At 32.8% G+C, this 22,832-nt stretch overlaps 1 protein-coding gene across 4 annotated transcripts in view; it reads right to left on the reverse strand.

The window, feature by feature from the left end:
* EEA1 (early endosome antigen 1) overlaps positions 1-22,832 on the reverse strand; it is a 135,058-nt gene that overhangs the window by 21,010 nt on the left and 91,216 nt on the right. For 3 of the 4 annotated variants that reach the window (XM_036455146.2, XM_036455149.2, XM_045588334.1), the window contains 7 exons: positions 20,708-20,911; positions 17,719-17,919; positions 16,634-16,747; positions 12,237-12,392; positions 9,665-9,804; positions 3,901-4,231; positions 2,218-2,319 (listed from right to left, as the gene is read on the reverse strand). In XM_036455146.2, the coding sequence (XP_036311039.1) occupies positions 2,218-2,319; positions 3,901-4,231; positions 9,665-9,804; positions 12,237-12,392; positions 16,634-16,747; positions 17,719-17,919; positions 20,708-20,911 (1,248 nt within the window). The remainder of the gene's footprint in view (positions 1-2,217; positions 2,320-3,900; positions 4,232-9,664; positions 9,805-12,236; positions 12,393-16,633; positions 16,748-17,718; positions 17,920-20,707; positions 20,912-22,832) is intronic. The other variant, XM_045588333.1, reaches the window with a different exon arrangement.

A 22,832-nucleotide genomic window follows, 5' to 3' on the forward strand; every position in this document is an offset into this window, starting at 1 on the left:
AGCACACCTTGAAACATTGGCAGGCATGCATTAAAAGTGCTGCAAAAATTCACGCCAAATGACAACAGAACCAATTACCATGCACAATGCAATGTGATCATGTGCTAATCATTCACCAAACAGTGTTTACAGACTGTGACTCTTAGATTTAAATATGTAAACTATAATTGTAGATATGTAATATTTATTTATGGTAGTGAAATTACTACAGTGCTTTTTTTCAACCTATGGCCCATTCACAAAAATTTGTTAAAATTAACAGTGAATTCATAACAAAACATAACCTATTAATTTAATTAAAAGCAAATTTTGATTAAAAGAATTTTAAAGTTAACAGGGTGTTAATTTTCACATATGACATATGGACCTGAAATTTTGTTCATTAAATCCAAAGTCTGTTAAATGGAGGTCTGCAAAATTAAGGGTTTACTGTATTCTCAAAATTCTAACTGAGCCTGCTGCCCAGGGTTAGTCAGAAAAAATAACTTCATATTAACTATGACAAAAATTAAAATTGCTTTGGGAAATACATTTAGTATCTGATGACACTAAAATATACCTCACAATAGTTTCCTCATTTAGAGAAATGGGACATATTTTGCTACTACTTCGTTTTTACAATCTACTAGCCTATATTTCTATACAAAATTTAGATACCGTTTATAGAAGTCACATTGAGGTTCGTTCCTCTGTGGCCAAAGTGAATGAACACTATCTCCTACATTTCCGGCCAAAGTCATGTTTTAATGTTTTATGTATACTTCATTAAGAAGCTAACTTGAGCATTTGATCATATTCAAAGTTACTTTTTAAAAAGTTTCAGTACTACATATGGGTGCTTTAGCTATTTCCAATGCAAAGGGAATATTTTTGTGTAAAATAGGGGTCAGATAATATAACAATAATGATGATTATGTTGTGATAAAAGTAATTAAAAAAAACTTAAAGTATTTATTTTATTCTAATCGGTGTTCTTAACACTTCAAAATATATTAACCCATATCTTTCTCACAATATTCCTATGTCATAAATTCTTTTTTTAAAAATATATTTTATTGATTTTTTACAGAGAGGAAGGGAGAGAGACAGAGAGCCAGAAACGTTGATGAGAGAGAAACATCGACCAGCCGCCTTCTGCACACCCCCCCACCGGGGATGTGCCCGCAACCAATGTACATGCCCTTGACCAGAATCGAACTGGGGACCCTTCAGTCTGCAGACTGACGCTCTACCGCTGAACCAAACCAGTTTTGGTCTATGTCATAGATTCTTATTACTAGTCCTGTTGTACTGCTGTGGAAACTGGAGCACAGAAAAATTAAATAACCTGCCTAAAACAAGGCAGGACAGAATAACTAATTAGTGGCATAGCCAGTAAGTATTTCTGGACAATCTGGATTCAGACCTTGAGCACTAAACCACCATAATTTCATATTTAAGACTTGTCAGGAGTAGGTTTTGCTGTTTTTTTGATCACTAGAAAACTACATACATGAATTCTAGTTACTAGAGGTATGTCCTCAGAGAATTACAACTATTATAACCATTTATTTACTCATTTGCTTGTTTGTTTTTGATAGAGCAACAGAAAAAATCTCTATAGTTATTCAACCAATATCATATGTACCAACATAAATGTCTATGAAATAAATAGCCCTTAAAAAAGTCATCTCTATGGAAAGCCTGTCAAGATTTTTTCCAACACTAATTCCTAATTTAGATAATCTAATAACTCAATAGTTAGTTGACTCAATTTTCCATCTTTAATTCTAATTTTAAATTCTGGGTCTTTTATTACAAAGTAGCTTAAATCTTTTTAGTAAGAGGTAGAACATAAATTATAGTTTTAAACTATGTATATATGATTTATATATTTCAGATAAACTTTCCTTTGATTTATGCATCAGTGTGAAAATATTTTTAAACATAAAGGCCTTTTATGCTTTACATATTTTATGTTATATAAAAAGAAAATCTTGCCGAAACAGGCTTGGCTCAGTGGAGAGAGAATCAGCCTGCAGATTGAAGGGTCCCAGCTTTGATTCTGGTCAAGGGCATGTACGTTGGTTGTGGGCACATCCCCAATGGAGGTTGTGCAGGAGGCAGCTGATCAATGTTTCTCTCTCATTGATGTTTCTAGCTCTCTATCCCTCTTCCTTCCTCTCTGAAAAAATCAATAAAATTTATTTCAAAAATAAGAAAAAAAGAAAATCTTACCTCCTTCTCTTTTTCAAGTGACTTTTTCAGTTCATTCTGATCCTTAAGTGTGCTTTCCATCTGTACTTGAAATTGATGCTTCAATTCTTTGCAAGTTTTTTCCTAAAAAAAAAAAAAAGAAACTACATTATGCAGAAAATATTTGTAGTAAATATAGGAAGTTTGCTTTATAAACTTAGTTAAGATCCACACAAGGAAATAAACTAGAATCACTGGTGGTTTAAAATGGGATAGAATTTTCCATTTTAATTATAAAAACAAGCAAATATAGCAATAAATGTAGAAAGACAGGAAAAGGCTAAAAATTTCTATCATCAATCAACAGTTTCAATAAATGTTTTAAATAACATATAGACAATATTTTGGAATGTTTTTATAACACAAAATTAATTATAATTAATTAACTTGTCATATAATTTTTAAAGTAGAATAATGGACTTCAAAAAATGAAAGCAAAAAAAATTAACAGTAATTATTAAAACAACAAATAAAAAATAATCACATTTAAGAGGGAAAAAGTACAAAAAGAAACATAAAAGTAACATACCAGTATCATATGATTTTTATACTACTAAACACTTTCACTCTTAAGAACAAAAGGATAGATATAGAGACAGTAAAGCAACAAGCAGACTGTCAAATTACAGCGGGGAGGGATAGGGAGATCTGGGGGAGATAAGAGATCAACTGAAGGACTTGTATACATGCATATAAGTACAACCAATGGACACAAAACTCTGGGGAGGAAGGGCATGTATGGGGGGAGGGGGAAGCAATGGTAAGATACGTACACAGATTATTTAATAAAAAAAATTTTTTTGAAAGAACAAAAGGATATTACTTACACTGTTATTCTGTGTTATTTTGGGTTAAAATATTTCTGAGAATACATTCCCCTTTAAGCATTTCCTAAGACTGTGAGACTTTTTTTCTCTGTATTTTAAGTAGGTTTTATGGTATCTTTAAGAAATGGTATTATCCAGAATTTTAGAATCTATATATATATTGTAAAAGCCTGAGCAGCTGACCAAATGACCAGTCGCTATAATGTTCACTGATCACCAGAGGACAGACAATTAACACACAGGCTCAGGCTTCCTCCTGTCTGGATCAGGCCTGCAGGGATTGGGCTCCCTCCTATCTGGATTGGGCCTGCAGAGAGCAGGCCCAAACCAGCTATCCGATATCCCCAAAGGAGTCCCGGATTGCGAAAGGGTGCAGTCCAGCCCAAGGAACCCTACTGATGCATGTATCTGTGCACCAGGCCTCTAGTACTCAATAAACATTAGAATGTTTATAGTACCAGAATTAAGAGTCAAGCTCTTTGTCTTTTGTCTTTTTTCTTTCAAAGATATGTGAATAATGTTTCAACTAGTAGCTATATTTTCTGTGGAAATGTCTCTGAGGACAAACCTGCTTCAGTCTCTCCCAAAACTCGTATCATACTAGCAATAAAATAAGATTGTGTGTTCAATTGAAACCCCGAGTCTTTGAAAAATTACATATGCACATACCAATATCTTTTCTTTAGGTTAAGCAATCCCAATTCCTTTCCTGATAAGAATTATTTAAATCATTTAAACATAAGATAAAATGTCAACAGTGAGTTAAGTAGAAAAATCAATATATTTCAGTTGGGAAAAAAAATCACTTCTACCTAAGAAAGCAAATGTAAATACTAACCAAATCTAATATAGCAGCTTTTCCTTTCTGATTTTCTTTTTCAAATTCACTTTTGGAGTTCTTCAAAGAATCAGAAACTTTTGATAATTTCTCTTTTGCTGCAGAAAGTTCTGCCTCTAGAGCTTCTTTCTCCATCTTTACTTTTTGTAGTTCTGCTACTGCGGTTTGAACTTTGTTATTCAATTCCTTGTGCTGCATCTTTGCATGTTGACTTAAATTTTCTATTTCTTTTTTAAGAATTGTTTTTTCTTCCTCTTGTTTGGTAAGCATTTGATTAACATATTCAAAGGCTTCAGATTTTTTCTTTAGGTCCAACTTTGTACTGGATACTCTAAATAGATAAGAAACAATTTTTTAAATGATTCATAATTTACCATCCCTAAGGTAACATTCAAATTAATAAAATATTATTGAGTTTTAAAATTTTATTGTACAGTTAAGAATTTAAAAAATTAAATGTCATAAAATCACATAGTAACTAAAAAATGCTTTAAAACATATATCATGATCATTTAACAGATGATGATTTTTTTTTGTCAAATAACTCAATACCATCCAAGCCTCCTGACTTAATTCAGTCTTATCCACAACAATGGATCAAAAATAAAATTAAAACTGCATATAACAGACTTTCTAGTCTATAATAGCCAGAAACTTTCCTATTTATTGAGTTATCTCCCAAGCACATAGAGAACTTTGCCTTTCCTTGAAAACATAAAACACATTAACCCAGAAAAAAATAAACTAAAAAAAAGAAATATTTCATTTCAAAGAGGAAAGACAAATGATTTACTTTCATCCTAAAGTTTAGCAGATTATACAAGAGATTTATTATCATTTGTTCCTTAACAAAGTACAATAATGAGGAAATACAAATATAGCTTTAGAAAATTAAACTAAAGGCTTAATATATATATATATATATATATATATATATATATATATATATATATATGGCAACAAAAATACATATTAAATATCAAGCATTTTTTAAAGTGAAAATAAAACCAGATGCAAAGTACTAATATTTCTTGAATGCATTTTCAATGTACTTTGTAAACATAAATTCAATAACATGGAGAAGAAAGGTTAAAAGATATAGCAGCCACATATTTCTCAGAAACTGATAGAATAACCAGAGGAAAAAACTGGTAATATCATAGAAGATTAGAACATTATTAACCACCTTGACCTAACTGATATTTATAGAATATGTACACATATGTACACATAAAAAAAAATTAAACAAGACAAATCATAAACTGGGTCATACATAAGACAGTTTGAAAAGTCTCAATTTTACAGAATATTAGAAATCAATAACATATCAATAAAGGCCCCAAACAACTGTAAAATAAACAACATATATTTCTAAATCACCCATGCATCAAAGAAGAAATCACAAATACATTAAACTCTACAATAATGAAAATACATTGTCCACTGTAAGTTGAAGAGAAAGAGTTTAATGCCTAGATACTGTTGGGCCTTGATAAGGAGAGCCCTGTACTCCCTCAATCAGGGGGAGGTTTAGGTAAATCCCAAACATGTTTATGCAGCCCTCCATTTCTAGCACTCTAGATATAAGGAAAACCTTAGTACTAAAATGTTTTCCTACCTCAATATGATGTGGAAGCCTTTGAGTGAGTTCTTAACCATGAGCATAAAACACAGAATGGAAATGGGCCTATTTCCATTAAGCCAAGTAGAAATGAAAAGAACCATAGGTCTATAGGGGCCTTGGGAAAGAGAACAAGAACCAACCAAAAGTGATCTTCATGAATCGATAACTGAGTTTCAGAAGTAATAAACCAACCATTCAGCTGGTGATATAAAGGATCAGATGTGCTCCCCAAATACATAGGCATTGGAAACTATGATGCTAAGAGTGAGAAAAAATGTCATTTGAGGCACAAAATGCAGCTCTATATCCTCAAATTTAAATTATCAGGACCCAATTTACTAGATATGAGAACAAGAAATTTTCATTATCACTTCCAAAACAAGAATGAAACCATGAACTCAGGAAACAACATATTAACTCTGATGTGTTTTATTTAATTTCTCAGAAGGTCTTTTTCCCAGGCTCTCAGCCTTTAATTTTACTACTGAGGTCAAGGAACCTAATCCCTTTGACACAGATGAAGTCTGTCAACTCAGTCACAGTAGCCTACTTGGCATTTAAAGACCAAGACTACTGAAGTGTGACTGCTCACAGTCTTCTTATGAAGAGATTCAGATGAATGGGGTGAAACTGTTTTTATCCATCAAAAGTCTGGTGAGTTATGTGTCCACTGAAGATCTCATAGAAAAATCTAATCCAACCATTAACATCAAAGACAAGCTAGACAAGAGACTAACTCTACCTTGGGACTAAAGAAAGATGCCTCAGTTCAGTGTTTTTATGACTATGGCATGTGTCCAGCCAGAGACACATACCCTCTCTGCCACCAAAGACATTTGAAATTTCATTTATCAATTAACATTTTGGATTTCAATATCTTTTAAATTAAAGACAGTTAAAAAAATAGTAACCACCTTTATACTCTGTCATGAACCCATTGAGCACTTAGTGCAAATGAGAAAAAGAATAAACTCTATCAAGAGAATTTATTCCACCTATTGAAAAACTCATACTATACTGATTTTATTAGAATTAGACATATAACTACCATCTATAGTCATCTGACACGTATCATTGACAAAAAGCAAAGGGAGTGAAGAGCTGAAAAAACACTACAAAAGGTATACAGCCACAAGGAAGTTTTCACATTAAGAAACTATAAAGAGAAGACCACTAAACCCAGTCTAAGGGAAAAAATAGGACGAGAAATAAATGAAATAGCAAACTGACAAAGAAAACCAAATTAAAAGATTTTTAAAATATATTTTATTGATTTTTTTTTACAGAGAGAAAGAGAGAGGGATAGAGAGAGTTAGAAACATCGATGAGAGAGAATCATCGAATAGCTGCCTCTTGCACACCCCCGAATGGGAATGTGCCCGCAACCAAGGTACATGCCCTTGACCGGAATCGAACCCGGGACCTTTCAGTCCGAAGGCTGACGCTCTATCCACTGAGCCAAACTGGTTTTGGCTAAATTAAAAGATTTTTTAGGGACTGGTTTGGCTCAATGGATAGAGCATCGGCTTGGGGACTGAAGGGACCCGGGTTCGATTCCGGTCAAGGGCATTTACCTTGGTTGCGGGCATATCCCCAGTAGGGGTGTGCAAGAGGCAGCTGATCAATGACTCTCTCTCATTGATGTTTCTAACTCTCTGTCTCTCTCCCTTCCTCTCTGTAAAAAATCAATAAAATATATATTTTTTAAAATAAAATAAATAAAAAATAAAAGATTTTTTAATAGAATTTCTAAATCTCTATTTAGGTTGATCAAGAAAAAAGAGAACACAAATTACATTAAGAATAATGAGACATTATTACAGATCCTACAAGATTTTAAAATAATAATAGAGGGTGGAGTAAAAGTAGGTTTACATTTGTTTGTATGGAAAATACTATAATAATTTAAAAATAATAAAAGAATAAACTCTTGTGTTTCACATATAATGGTGCACCTACTTTTGCCCCACCCTGCATTATAAAGTTCAGATAAAATGCACAAACTCCTCAAAAGAATTACTTACCAAAACAGATCCAAGAAATACATTAGAAAATAAAAATATTTATATATCTATTAAGAAACAAATAATATCCACTTCATACAAATTCTTTCAGAAAGCAGAATTCCCTTTTTTAAGAACAATGTAACCATTATTTCAAAACTTTGACAATGACATTAAAAGAACATTACATGAATGCATGTGAAATTCTAAATAAAATAATATCAAGTTAAATACAGCAATATATAAAAAAATAACAAGATGGTCAAGTGGGATTTATCCCAGGAAAGCAAGGTTGGTTTAAAATTTTTAAATCAATTAATGTAATTCACCATATAACAGAATAAAGGAGAAAAAACATATGATCATATAAAAAATGCTGAGAAGTTGATTAAAAAAATCTTTAAAAATCCTTCTTTATAGAAGAAAATTATCTCAATTTGATATAGGAATGTAGGAAAAACCTACAGCTATCCTCTAAATTGAAGGTAGTTTATTTAATTTTCACACCTAAGATTGGGAATATTGCAAATATGTCCACTATTACTATTTATATTTATAATTTTACTGTAGGTGTCAGCCAGCAATAAATCACGTAAAAGACTTAAAAGGCCTGCAGGTTGAAGAATAAATAAAGTAAAACCATTGTATTCACAGATAACAAGATAGTCTACTTAGAAAATTTTATATAAAATAATTACTAAAACATGAAACTGGATTTAACAAAGCTAAAGGATAGAAAGTCAATCTATAAAATTCAATTTTATTTTGCACTATTCACAATCAGATAATTTGATTTAAAACAGTAATTACATTTAATATAGCATTGAAAATGTAAAATATTTAGAAATAAATTTAACAAAATATGCAAAATCCTTATTTTAAAAATAATAAAATGTTGCTCAGAGAAATTAAAGAAGATCTAAATAGAGATATACCTGGTTCAGGGATTAGAAGACTCAATAAAGTTCAAATGTTAAATTCTTGCAAACTGAACTATAGATTCACTAGAATTCTAATCAAAACCCAATAATTTATTTGTAGAAATAAACAATATAATACTAAAATTTATATGGAAGAGTTGTCATTCTTTTTATATACTACTGCATGGATTTAAAAGAGTTAAGGCAATCCTGAAAAAAACTAAGTTGGAGGACTGACATAACCTAATATTAAGATCTACCACAAAGGTGCAAAAAAACATAGCATTCTGGTGTCAGGATATGATATAGACTACAGACCAATGGGCACAGAATGAAGTCCAGAAACAGACCTACATATATTCGGTAACTCACTTTTGATAAAGGCCACTCAAGAGGAGAGAAAATGTTTTCTCAAGAAATATTAATATAACAACTTAATGTAAGTAGGAAAAGGTGGTCTTGGACCTCTACCTGAGACCTCACACAAAATTAGGTTCAAGGTAAATCCTGGACGTATGTGTAAAAAACAAAACTATAAATACTTCTAGAAGAAAATATAAGACAATTCTTCATAAACCCTGGGAACAGCAAAGATTTCTTAGAAAAAAATGCAAAACACTAAACATAAAAGAAAAAAATTACAAATTGAATTTAAACAAAAATTAGAACTTCTATTCACTGAAAGATAAAACCAAAAGATCTAAAGCAAAGCTACTTGGGGGGGTGGGGAGGGGGAAGGTTTTAAAATGTGCTCATAAATATAGACAATTTGTGAAAATGCATCTTAAAGCTAAAATAGATTATTTCTTACAAATAAAGTAGATATATTCCCCTCAAAGCAAAAGCCTGACTGCTCTTTGGTGGTTATATCTAAACACCACTCTATTTGTTATTTTACATTAAGTTTTGCAAATCGATGAACAACTCAAAATAACTGCTTTAACCCAGAAAAATTAGTACCACGTTACTGCTGAAAAAAGACTAGATAACTCAACTTTTCAGTCCTTACTAGTGAAGATAAATTTAACCATATTATGATGGCCTTATTTTTTCATTTACATTAATATTAGTTGTTTATAGAATCAACACAAAGAAACATTTACTAAGTCTTTAAGCACCATAATAGCAAAATTAAATTTTAAGAATTTAAAATTAAATTTAGATTATAAATTATAATACTTAGATTATAATATTCCTCCTTAAATAGTTAAGCTTACATTTCTTTCTCCACTTCTAGTTGTTTAGTCAATTCTGTGACTCTAAACTCTAAATCTGTGTTCAGCTGTCTTTGCTGTTGTAGATCCTGCAAAGCTTGCTCCTTGCTTACTTTCACTTCAAGAGTATCAGCTTCTAGTTTCTATGGAAAAAATATAACATAGTAACCATTTTAATGTCAAAAATTATTGTAAATATTTATAACGTTTTTGTTTTATACTAAAATTGGTATTGATATAACACACAAAAATAGCCAGAAAATGTAATGGCTTCAGAATGTATTTAAGTAAAAAGTACATTCTGAAGCCATTACTGAGAAAAGGAGCCATTTATCTTGAAATCCTCCAAAAGAGCTAGCAGCAGGCTTTACACATGATAGTCACTAAGTTTTTACTATTTAAAATTATCTGAATAAAAGAATAAACTTAAAATCATTATACTTACAGTGAGTGTAAATTGTTAATTCAAGTATGAACAAATAAAAAGTTCATATATGGGCCTACTTAAAAATATATGTATTATTCTTGTCCAAGTCAACGTGGCTCAGCTGGTTGAACATCATCCCATACACCAAATGTCACCGGTTCAATTCCCAGTCAGGGCACATGCCTGGGTGGCAGGCTTGATCCCCCAGTAGGGGGTGTGCTGGAGACAGCCGATGGGTGTTTCTCACCATCTCTCTCTCTCTCTCTCTCTCTCTCTCTCTCTCTCTCTCTCTCTCCCCCCCCCCGCTTATCTCTAAAATCAATACATTTAAATATATGTATTTATATTTAATATAAGTATACATATATATTAAATATAAACATACAATATATATCCTAATAAAAGAGTAACATGCAAATTGACCATCATTCCAACACACAAGGCCCCTCCCATGTGGTCAAAGATGGCTGCTCCCATGTGGACACAAGATGGCCACCACAAGATGGCCTGCAGGGGAGAGCAGTTGCGGGTGATCAGGACAGCAGAGGAGGGCAGTTGGGAGGGACCAGGCCTGCAAGGAAGGACAGTTGTGGGTGATCAGGACTGCAAGGGAGGGTAGCTGGGGGTCCAGGCCTGAAGGGAAGGGTAGTTGGGGGTGGAAGCAGGCCTACAGGGGAGGGTAGTTGGGGGGACCAGGCCTGCAGAGAAAGGTAGTTGGAGGTGATCAGGAATGCAGGGGAGGACAGTTGGGGCATTGGGCTGGCAGGGGAGTATTAAGTGTCTTTGATCAGGCTGGCAGGGAGTGGTTAGGGGTAACCAGGCTGGCAGGCAGAAGCAGTTAGGGGCAATCAGGCAGGCAGGCAGGTGAGTGGTTGGGAGCCAGCAGTCCTGGATTGTGATATAGATGTCAAAATCAGGCCTAAATGGGCAGTCAAATATCCTGCAAGGGGTCCCAGATTGGAAAGGGTACAGGCTGGACTGAGGGACACATCTCCGGGTCTCTAGTATTTAATATAATTATATATATAACATTTTCTGTATTTACAGTTAACACTCATGTATTTACAGATATTCACAACTAAAATAAAGCTGTCACATCATCCTTCTCATTAACACCTATTAACCCTAAATATAAAGTCAATTAAATTCCTGATTTTGCTTCTTTAATATCTTGGTCTAGAAACTGTTCTTCATAATGTAGTTTCTGTCCATGCATATACATATAACTGTGTATATATTGTATTTACAAATTTAAAAGATCAAGCTGTTAAGAATATAGGTTGAATATCTATAAGCAATGTATTAATATTTTCTTATATAGGTGTAATAATTTTGCACTATTTTATAAACTAACCTAGGTATCTGTGGCTCTTACTTGACACTTTTATTGGATACCTGATATAACTAACATTAATTTTATAATATATTGATATAAAACATATGGAATACTCTATAAAATAATAATTACAAAATGTTAAATATATGATAAATACAATAGACATTATTGTTTCTAAAAACCTATTTTTAAAAAACATCCAAATATATATAAACTTGAGAAATTTTAGTTTAACTGAAAGTTCTAATTTAAAAAACAAAGGACTCAGGTCAATGCCTTCTTGGATATATCTTTTAATAATCTCTTTATTAAATCAGCACTTCCCTTTGGAGTTGTGTTAAAGTAAGAAGCAGGATATCATAGAATAAATTTATTATTAAATTAGAAATAAATCCAAAGAATATAAATGTAAAGTTTAAAAAAGGAAAAAGTCTATAATACCTTTAATATTATATTGGAATAAGGAGGTAAGAAAATGACAGAACAAAAGAGACTTCACACAAAAAAACAAGTTCCTTGTAATTATAAAGTAGATCCCTGATTGACTGTCTCTTTCAAATACTAGTTATACACTGCAATGGAACCAGTATAAATGTTAATTGTCAGTTTTAAAAGCCATCCACTAATGAAGAAATCAAAGTAAATGTAGAATTTAAAATTAACATATAAAAAAATCTAAGTAATTAAAAAAAATTTATATCACAACTTCCCCCTTGTTCACAAATGTAAAATATTTTATTCCATCCAAGTCATCAGTTTCCATTGCTACAGCTGTGAAAAATATTGCTAAATTCAATTTAATTTGTACAAACCTTAATATGACCTTCTAATTCTTCAGTTTTCTGTTCTAAAGACAGATGTTTCTCTTTATATTCTTTAAGATGACTTTCTAATTGATTGCAATGTTCTTGCTTCTCCTGCAATTTCGTAGTGATCTGATCGAACTGTGTAGTGATCTTATTTAATTCCTACAGAGAAATACAAGTGAAGAAAACTTTGGTAAAGCTTACTTTAATATAGTGCCTAAATGTTTGGTCAAACTAAAATTAAAACTCTAATTTTATTTATGAAACTATCTGGAGTAAGATCATAGGTAAGCCTAATGAATATTCAGTGGTTAAATTTACCCACCAATCTAAAGGTTCTGTACTGAACTTGTGCATAGTCTGAGATACTAAGTTTATACATATAAACAGTTCAATAACTTTTTCTAGAAAACCAAAAAAATACAAAAGAATAATAAACAAGCTGAAATAATTTATAACTAAATGTTGTCAATGTTCAAGACACTATTTTCAAAAATAACATTAAAAAAATGATTACATCTATGATACTTGTTCAATTCATTAGAAATATCTAATTACACAGAAAGAGCAAAATAAAAATTACTAATAAATCCATCACCCACAGATAAACACAATTAATATTCAATAACTTTTCTTCTAGTCTGTTCTGTATATTAGTTTGTTTATTTCAATTTTTAAAATAAAAACAGGTACTAACTTCACATACTATTTCACTGAAACCTCCTTTATCCTACACACACACATACACACACACACACACACACACACACACACACACACACACACACATATATATATATATATATATATATATATATAAAGGCTAACATGCAAATTGACTGAACAACAGAATGACCGGTAATGTGCATTCACCACCAGGAGACAGTCACTCAACATAGGAGCTGCCCCCTAGTGGTCAGTGTGCCAGAAGCTGGGCTCATGGCTGGCAAGCACAGTGGCAGTGACAGGATAGTTATTATAGAAACATCGATAAGAGAGAATCATTGACCAGCTGCCTCTTACACACCCCCTACTGGAGATGTGCCCACAACCAAGGTACATGCCCTTGCCCGGAATCGAACCGGGGATCATTTGGTCCGCAGGCTGACGCTCTATCCACTGAGCCAAACCCGTTTCGGCCATGCTTAATTTTTTTGAGGAAACTCCATACTGTTTTCCATAGCAGCTGCACCAGTCTGTATTCCAAACAGTAGTGTATTAGGGTTCCCTTTTCTCCATATTCTCATCAGTACTTATCATTTGTTGATTTGTTGATGGTAGCCATTCTGACAGGTCTGAGGTGATATCTCAATGTCATTTTAATTTGCATCTCTGATGATTAGTGACTTTGAGCACTTTTTCATATGTCTCTTAGCCATCAATATGTCCACTTTGTAGAAGTATCTATTTAGGTCCTTTGCCCATTTTTAAACTGGGTTGTTTATCTTCCTTTTGTTAAATTATATGAGTTCTTTATATATTTTAGAAATTAACCCCTTATCAGATGTATCATTATATGTATCAATCTCCCATACAGTGGGCTCCCTTTTCATTTTGTTAATGCTTTCTTTGGCTGTGCAGAAGCTTTCTGGTTTGATATAGTCCCATTTGTTTATTTTCTCCTTTGTTTCCCTTGCCCTAGCAGATGTTATCGGCAAACATATTGCTACAAGAGATGTCTGAGATTTTGCTGCCTGTGGGTTTTTTCTAGGACTTTCATAGTTTCATGACTTATAGTTAAGTCTTTTATTCATTTTGAGTTTATTCTTGTGTATGGTATAAATTGGTGGTCTAGTTTCATTTTTGTGCATGTACTTGTCTAATTTTCCCCAAACCATTCATTGAAGAGACTGTCTTAACTCCATTTATGCTCTTGCATCCCTGTCAAATATTAATTGAGCATAATGGCTTGGGTCAATTTCTGGGTTCTTTGTTCTGTTTCATTGATCTATATGTCTGTTCTTGTGCCAGTACCAGTCTGTTTTTATTAGTGACTTTGTAATATAATTTGATATCTGGGTATTGTGATCCTCCTACTTTATTCTTCTTTCTCAAGATTGCTGCTGCTACATGGGGTCTCTTTTGGTTCCATATATATTTTTGGACTATTTGTTCTAGATCTGTGAAATATGCTATTGGTATTTTAATAAGGATTGTGTTGAAACAATAACTTGCTTTGGATAGTGTGGACATTTTGATTATGTTCATTATTCCTATTCATGAGCATGATATATTCTTTCATTTGTTTTGTATCTTCCTCTATTCCTTTTTTCAAGAAATTCAGTTTTCTGAATACAGATCTTTTACCTCCATGGTTAAGTTTATTCCAAGGTATCTTATTTTTTATTGTTTCAATGGTAAATGGGATTGTTCCTTTAGTTTCTCTTAGAGTTCATTATTGGTATATAAAAATACTATCAATGTCTGAATATTAATTTTATATTCTACTATTTTGCCAAGTTCATTTGTTATATCAAGTAAATTTTTGGTGGAGTCTTTAGGGTTTTCTAGGTACAATATCATTTCATCTGCAAATAATCACAATTTTATTTCTGCCTTTCCAAATTGGATGCCTTTTATTTTTTATTTTTGTCTGACGGTTATGGCTAAGTCTCCTGGTACTGTGTTGATTGAGAGTGGTGAAAACAGACATTCCTGTCATGTTCCTGTTCTTAAGAGAAATGCCTTTAGTTTTTGCTCATTGAGTATGATGTTAACTATAAGTTTGTTATATGTAGCCCCAAATATCCTATTTTTGATTCTTATATTACTACTAAACTTTCTGCATTTATTAACAGAGATACAAACAACATCTGTAAAGCTATGATTATTCCCTTGAAATAAAGGACTAAAAGTGAGCTAGCATATATGAAAAATCCTGAAGTTCTTGAAATAGATTTATAAATAGCTTCCCCTACCATGATCAAAAGATTGAACTATTATATACAACCCACTAGAATGTATGTAAGTGTCTTGTTCTTTAAATTATCTCCAATCCTTTAAGTGTTAAACATATACACACATTTTACTTCTTTAAGAGTATATTCCATTGTTGTCTTCATTTGCAACTGGTTCTTAATGAACATGAATATTTGCTAATACAGTTTTGATCACTTTTTTGTAGGTTCACTTATTTCTTATGTAAACGTGTTTTAAATATAAAAGCTATTAACCTTTCATCAGACATACTTCAGAAAATCTTTTATTCTTTTCCTATTAGTTTTAGAATTTTGTTACTAATGTTTTTGGCAGATAAATTTAAAACTTTTATGTGGTTATTCTTATAAATATTTTTCCATTATAGTTTCTGGCACTGATCTTATGTTTATAAAATACTTTCCAGATGTGTAAGTAAAAAGTAGGTTGCAAAATAACCTATATAGTGATTCTGTTTATAAAATAAAACTATAACTGTGTGTATATGTGTGTGTGGTTTATGCAATACTTATAGAAGTCAGAAGGATACATACCAAATTTAATAGCAAATATTCCTTCTAAGGATTGGAGTTTAGGGTAAATATAAAAATCAGTTTTGTTTTGATAGCTTGATATACTTAGTATATTGTTTTTAAAATATGGACCAACAACTACTATTACTTCTCAAATAAAATATAAATTTTAAAACTGCCTACCTGGTAAAAAGTAAGGATAACCTACCAAAATTTGGTCCTTTTCCCTAAGAAGGAAGCTTGAAAAAGGTAACTTCTGTATATCTTACCCCCCCCTCCCACTCCAATGACTCCCAAAAAGAGAGAGCAACTTTTATTATTGCGATGGAATGCATGTTGCTCTTTGCTGCTTCCAAGTGATAAATAAATCTGGTTTACAGCCCAGAATGTCTACTAAAAACATGTGTGCAAATCTCTCTTTCCCAGTGATTGGCACTTCATGGGGTAGAACAACAATTCAACAATTAAGACTGAATTTTTCAGCCTAGGTGAGAAATACATTATTCAGAAGGCCCAATCATAGATGCACTATAGGTGAGCTTATCAAAAACTAAAAATGAGCCCAGCCAGTGTTGCTCAGTGGTTGAGCATCAACCTATGAACCAGGAGGCTACAGTTCAAGTACATTATTTCCAGTCAGGGCACATGCCCAGGTTGCAGGCTTGATCCTCAATAGGGAGCATGCAGAAGGCAGCCGATCAATCATTGCTGTTTCTCTTTTCATCCCCCTCTCTGAAATCAATAAAAACATTATTTTTTAAATGATATTTTTATCTTCATTTGTCTGACTCCTGCATCTACCACTCCAACTGGTTCTGAACTCAGGAAGAAATTAAGGGAAATAAGCAAGTCAACCACAACAACATAAAACTGGGTGTTACCATTATATATGTTTACAATTAATTATCTATCAGAACATTAGGTTATGGTGTGAACCACATAAGGTACCCCTACCTGTTGTTTATCTTGTAATGCATTTTGGACTGTGTCCAAATGATTTTGAAGATCTGCTTTTTGAGCAGTTTTTGCTGCTTCTGCTGACAGCAACAATTCAGTTTTGGCTTTAACCTGTAACAAAATTTACAAGTCATTTAATCCATATTTAGTTATTGATTTCTTCTTGCATCGACTATACATTGCTTTTGTCACTAAATTATGTAAAATTTTAAGTCATTTGGCAAAAACAATAAAGATTTAAATATTGAAAAATTAGTATGTGATATCTCTAAAACAGAAAAAAGTAGGAAAGATTCCTAATAATGTTTGGATAAATGTTGAAAAGATGTTCCTATCTGTCATGGAAACACTTCTCTCTTTCTTAAATTGGACATCCATTAATTGGATTATCATATAACTCATCTGATAAACAATTATATTTTGAAAAGAAAGAAATAAATATCCTTATATTCCAAGTTGTTATATTATTTCCTATTTTTAGTATAATTAAGCTCCTAAAATAAAGAAATGTTTCTATAACTTTCTCTACTATAGTATACAATAAGAAACCAATTATGAGGATGGAGAAAGAAGTATGTCTTACTTCTGACCCCACAATTGAGCCAATGAATAAAATTTCTATATTGGCTTATGAAAGAATATATTTTTAAACATAATGGTACCATATAAAGGTATTTTTAAAATCATACATTTAAAGTAAAATAAAAAGAAAAAACAAAGTAAAAAAATATATTTAACCTATAAATCTAAAGGTGTAATATCAAACTATTTTAAACTTGAAAAACAGAAATAAGAACTTCATGAAAGCAAGGCAAAAAGATAGGTAGTTTCAGGAAATACGGTTTGCCAGAAGAAAGAGGAAAAAAAGGCAAACAAGAAAGCACAACAAATTGTCTAAATACAGCCTTTATATAATTCTTACTCCCAATCTTTTTCCATTAATGAGAGATGGAGATCAGGCCAGGAAGAGTGGGGTAGCGATGGAGAGGTTCAAGGGATATAAAGAGAGAGGGAAACAATATTTTTAAAACATTTGATGGCCTAAAATTAGTGTTTTATTCATTTGCATAATTCAATATTACCTGTATGTCAAGCTGAGAGACCTTCTCCTTGCTTTCATTTAGCTGACTATTTAATTCATTGATACTGGTTTCTAGGGAAAGGACCTGATCTTGTGCAGCTCTAAGATGTGCCTTCTGCTCTTGCACTTGGTCATGCAAATTCTCCTGGGCTTGTTTATGGCTTTCTGACTGATTCTTCAGCTTCTCTGTCAGTTGAGTTACCTACCACAATAGCAAACTAATTATGAAGGGCACAAATGTATAACAAGAGCAAAGAAACCCAAATTCAAGTACCATGAAAATAAAATGCTCTATGATAGGTTATCTTAATTTTTTTTCAAGAAGAATTGTTCACATCTCTCCAAAAATAAGTAAATATAATATCTCAAAAGCATAAGAAATAACATGAAATTCAGAGACTCCTATTTTAAATCCATCTCAATTAAGCTTAAATTTACATGAATCAAAACCGAATTGAGTTATATAGTTAGACATTTGATAAATATATGCACTCATTTAATCATCACCACAATCAAGATAAAGAACATTTGATTACTCCAAAAAATTTCCTCATGTCCCTGTGAAGTCATGATCTATTTCCTCTCCTCTCTATTTCCAATCATTGATCTGAACAATAAAAGTGCCCCATATATTCTGAATAGTTCTAAATTGTTAGACATATGCATTATAAGTACTTTCTCCTAGTCTACATCTTGGCTTTTATTTTCAAAATGGATAGTATACATTGTTTTTACTTAGATAAAATCTAATTCACCTGATTTTTTTTGGGGGGGGAGGGGGGGTTCATTGAGTTTCATAAATGTGGATACATAATTTTAATCAAACTAAAAACTTTTTCAGCCATTATTTCTACTAATATTTTCCTCCTCCCCATCCTTCTATTAGATTATATGTGATACTGTGCCACAAGTCATTAATCAGGCATACTCATTTTTTTCTAGCCTTTTCTTCTGTGTGCTTTATTTTAAATAGTTTTAATTACCTTCTCTTTATGTTCACTGATACTGTTTTCTACTTGCTTAATCCATGAAGCCCATTTAATGAAATTTTCATTTCAGACCTTCTTTTAAATCTCTACAACACCAATTTTCAACCTTTTTCATCTCATAGCACCTATAAACTAATTACTAAAATTCTACAACACACCAAAAAAATATAGGGTGTCCCCCAAAAATGTATACACACTTTGAATAATTAGAAAAGTAGTGTTTATTAAAATACATTTCATTTCAAGATGTAATAAAATCGGATGTTAAAGTGTACATATATTTTGGGGGACACACTGTATAGTTTTTGCTGATCTGACCAAAAAGTAGGTATAATTTTGATTCATTTACACTGGACAGCTATTGTTGTGTTTGCTGTTGTCACTCTTTTATTTGACAATATAAGGGAAAGAGATCAGTGCTCCTAATTAAAATAGTCGGTATTGCATGTTTTAAAATTTTGGAGGATACAATGGTTGAAAATTGCTGTTCTATAAGTTCTATTTGGTTCTGTTTTATTGGCTCCACTGTTTCTATTATTATAGTTTTTCTTTTATATCCATACATATATAAGAACTTTTTAAAGAAGTTGTCTGGTGATGCCATCATCTTTCATTTCAGAGTCTCATTTCCACTGAATGATTGTTCTCCTGCTTAGAACTAACATGTTTTCTGCTTCTTCATATGTCCAACAATTTTTTTAAAATATATTTTATTGACTTTTTACAGAGAGGAAGAGAGAGGGATAGAGAGTTAGAAACATCGACGAGAGAGATCATCGATCAGCTGCCTCTTGCACACCCCTAATGGGGATGTGCCCGCAATCAAGGTACATGCCCTTGACCGGAATCGAACCCGGGACGCTTCAGTCCACAGGCCAACGCTCTATCCACTGAGCCAAACCGGTTTCAGCTCAACAATTTTTTTATATTTATTGTGACAGCTCTGGATTTTACTGAATTCTTTCAAACAATGTTGACTTTTGTTCCAGCATTTATTGTACTTGTGGTTCAGCTGGATCCTTTCTAGGTTTGTTTTTATGCCTTGTTAGGTTGGATACACACTAGCTTTTTACTCTAGTAACATTAGAGGTGTGACATCTCTGGATGTTTCTATTTCTCTCTCCCTTTTCCTTCCTTTCTCTGAAATCAATAAAAACATATTTTAAATGTATTTTAAATATCATCTGTCTGACTCCTGCATCTACCACTCTAACTGAGCATTTACCTACGTCTTTCTTCTCTGACTAGTTTCTCTTAAACTACTATATATAAATGTTAGGCTAAGGTAACATCAAATTATTAGTTGTATATTCCAAAGATATTATCAAAATACTAGAGGTGGGGGAGGGGTTCCTCAGCCCAGCCTCTGCCCTTTCTCAGTCCCTCGCTCCTTACTGTCCACCTGCTCGCTGCTCCTTACTGCTCAGCTTGCTGCTCCTTAGCGCTGCCATGGAGCAGAGGCTCCAGCCACTGCCACTGCGCTTGCCAGCCATGAGCCCAGCTTCTGGCTGAATGGTGCACCCTTTGTTGAAGTGCACTGACCATCAGGAGACAACGTCTGCCTCCTAGTGGTCAGTGTGCATCATAACCACTGGTCATTCTGGTTGTTCCACCGTAATGGTCGCTTAGGCTTTTATTATAATATATAGATTTTATTAGTCATTGTTTTTTCAAAACAAAATTCCATAAGGCAAGTATAATTATTAATAACAACTCTACTTTCCAAATGAGCTAACAAGGTGAAATGATTTGCTTATGTTCATATAGGAAATAAGTTATATCCTGGGACATGAACTGAGATTTCCTATCTCAAATCATGTTAACTTAATTTCACTACAATGGCATCCTACCTCCAAGGTAAATGAGATGGCATTTGTCAAAATATATAATATAAAAAGTACTAAAAATAACCATAATGAAGAATCATTTAAGGAAAGAATTTCATAAGATTTAGAGAGATAATAGTGAATTTTAGATAAAGAATGGATCTGATAAGCTTACTTGTTCCTGCAATGTATGGTTTTTTTCTTGTAACTGGTTAAGAACAGCAGTCTCCCCTTCACCAGCCTGAATTTTTGCATAAAGGTCTTCTCTTTCCTTTTCTAGTAAGGAAGTATTTTCTTTACTCTTCTGTAATAAGGCTTCAAGGTTCTGGATCTTTTGGTCCTTATCACCAATTTGACGTAGTACTTGTTCCAAATCATTCTGTAAAGAATTGAAAACTGACCTTAAGGACAGAGAGCTTAAAAAGTTATTCCTTAAACATAAAATAATTTATAATATACTTAGTAATTCAAACACTTATTCTGATTTTTTTTTCTAATCATTTTAACCTTGCAAATGTATTTAAATAATTAATACTATATATTTAATATAAATCTATATTATTGATAATAAACTAGAATTTAACAACAACAAAAAAACCTTCAATGAACCACATCCTTACTGTAACACTCTGTCCTCACCACCTACTACTCTTTTTCAATCATTTGAGACACATGGGACTCCTCATTATTCCTTAATCACACCAAGCATACTCCTATCTCAGAGCCTTTGCATTAATTTTTTCTTCTACCTAGAATATACAGTGCTCAGAGTCCTGGCTCATTTTCTCTTCTTTAAATGTTTATTTAAATATCAGGTTCTCAGTAGGCCTATCTTAACCAATATACAAAACCACAGCCTTTCCCAATATCCTCTCTCCTGAATATTTTCTTCCCAAAGCACTTTTCTGACACTAAATGATTTATTTATTTTTCATGTTTACCTGCCTCCCTCCACCTCCTCACTAAAATATATGCTCCACAAAGATGAGAATTTTGGTCTGTTTTATACATTAATTATCTAAGGCACATATGCTCTAAGATACTTGTTGAAAAATAAATGACCACATTCTAACACGCAAACACTCAAGACTCACTTTAATACCTCAAAAGGACTCTTCTATCAATACAACAAGGGATCCCTTTTCCATTCTACCAAAGTAATGTTACACAGAGCACAGTGCAAAAGCCCACATCTAGAACAATGCCATTAACATTTTCAAGCTGTCTGACTCACAGCCTCAATTAAGAGTCAGAGAGCCTCTACCCAAAACAAGGCCCTAACAAGTTCCTCTGCCAGTCCTGTCATAGCCCCTACCACTGTGTGAGACAGAGCCAGCAACCACCTGGTATCCTCAATAATTTATACTAATATTAAAATATTGGAGCTCAGTCACTTTTAAACATGCTTCTCTAAACTTCAATCACTTAATGAGGAAAGACAACCTGATCTCTCTGCTCTCATCCTCTTTTCTGCCACTAATGATCCCCACTCTCCACATTCCCCTAGTCTAGAACCACAGACTGAAGCTTTTTTCCAGTCACTCTGTTTCCAAGGAGTAATTGATATGTGGTTTTCTCTTTACAGACTCTGATTCCCCCTTAGTCCTTATACTAAGGCCCATTCCTGTGGGAAAGCAGAGAAGTTGACCCTTTCCTGTTTTTTCACCACCACTGCTCTCTCCCTTATATAAAAGTTTCATGCTGCTTTGGAGAGTAAGTAAATAATTCATTTATTCTACTCTCTATTCTGTGTTGCTATCATCTATAAATCCCTACCTCATTCACTGAAGACTTGAGACCTGATTTAGTCTTTCTCTCAATCCCAATTTCTGCCAATTTCCTGGGAAATACAAAATACATAGAGAATTAAAAGCATAGCTTCAACATTCATATCACCTTAATTCCTATACCTTTACTCATTCTATTAAATCATTCACATGTAGAATCTTGTAATCACCTGAAATGTTCCAGATGAAAAAGTTCATCTCTCCTACTCTGTGACCACAACTTCCTGACCACCTTCCAATTTCATACGTCATTTCTGCTCTTCAGTGTCAAAAAGACATTCATCTCTATTTTTTTTAGCTTTTTTAGCATAAGTTTAACTTCTCTTCCAGAACCTCGCATATGGATGTGAACTAACCTTTACTCTTCTTTCAACCACATTCTCTGTTTCTTCACCCCCAAATTTCCAATACAGCCACCCCCAAGAAAGCCTAGATTAATATTGCAATCTGTTTCCTTCATCCTTACCTCTCTAAACATTTTAGAGAAAAATCACAAAATTCCAGATTGGTGAC

This window comes from Pipistrellus kuhlii, unplaced genomic scaffold (assembly GCF_014108245.1).
Source record: "Pipistrellus kuhlii isolate mPipKuh1 unplaced genomic scaffold, mPipKuh1.p scaffold_m20_p_3, whole genome shotgun sequence".
NCBI lineage: Eukaryota > Metazoa > Chordata > Mammalia > Chiroptera > Vespertilionidae > Pipistrellus > Pipistrellus kuhlii.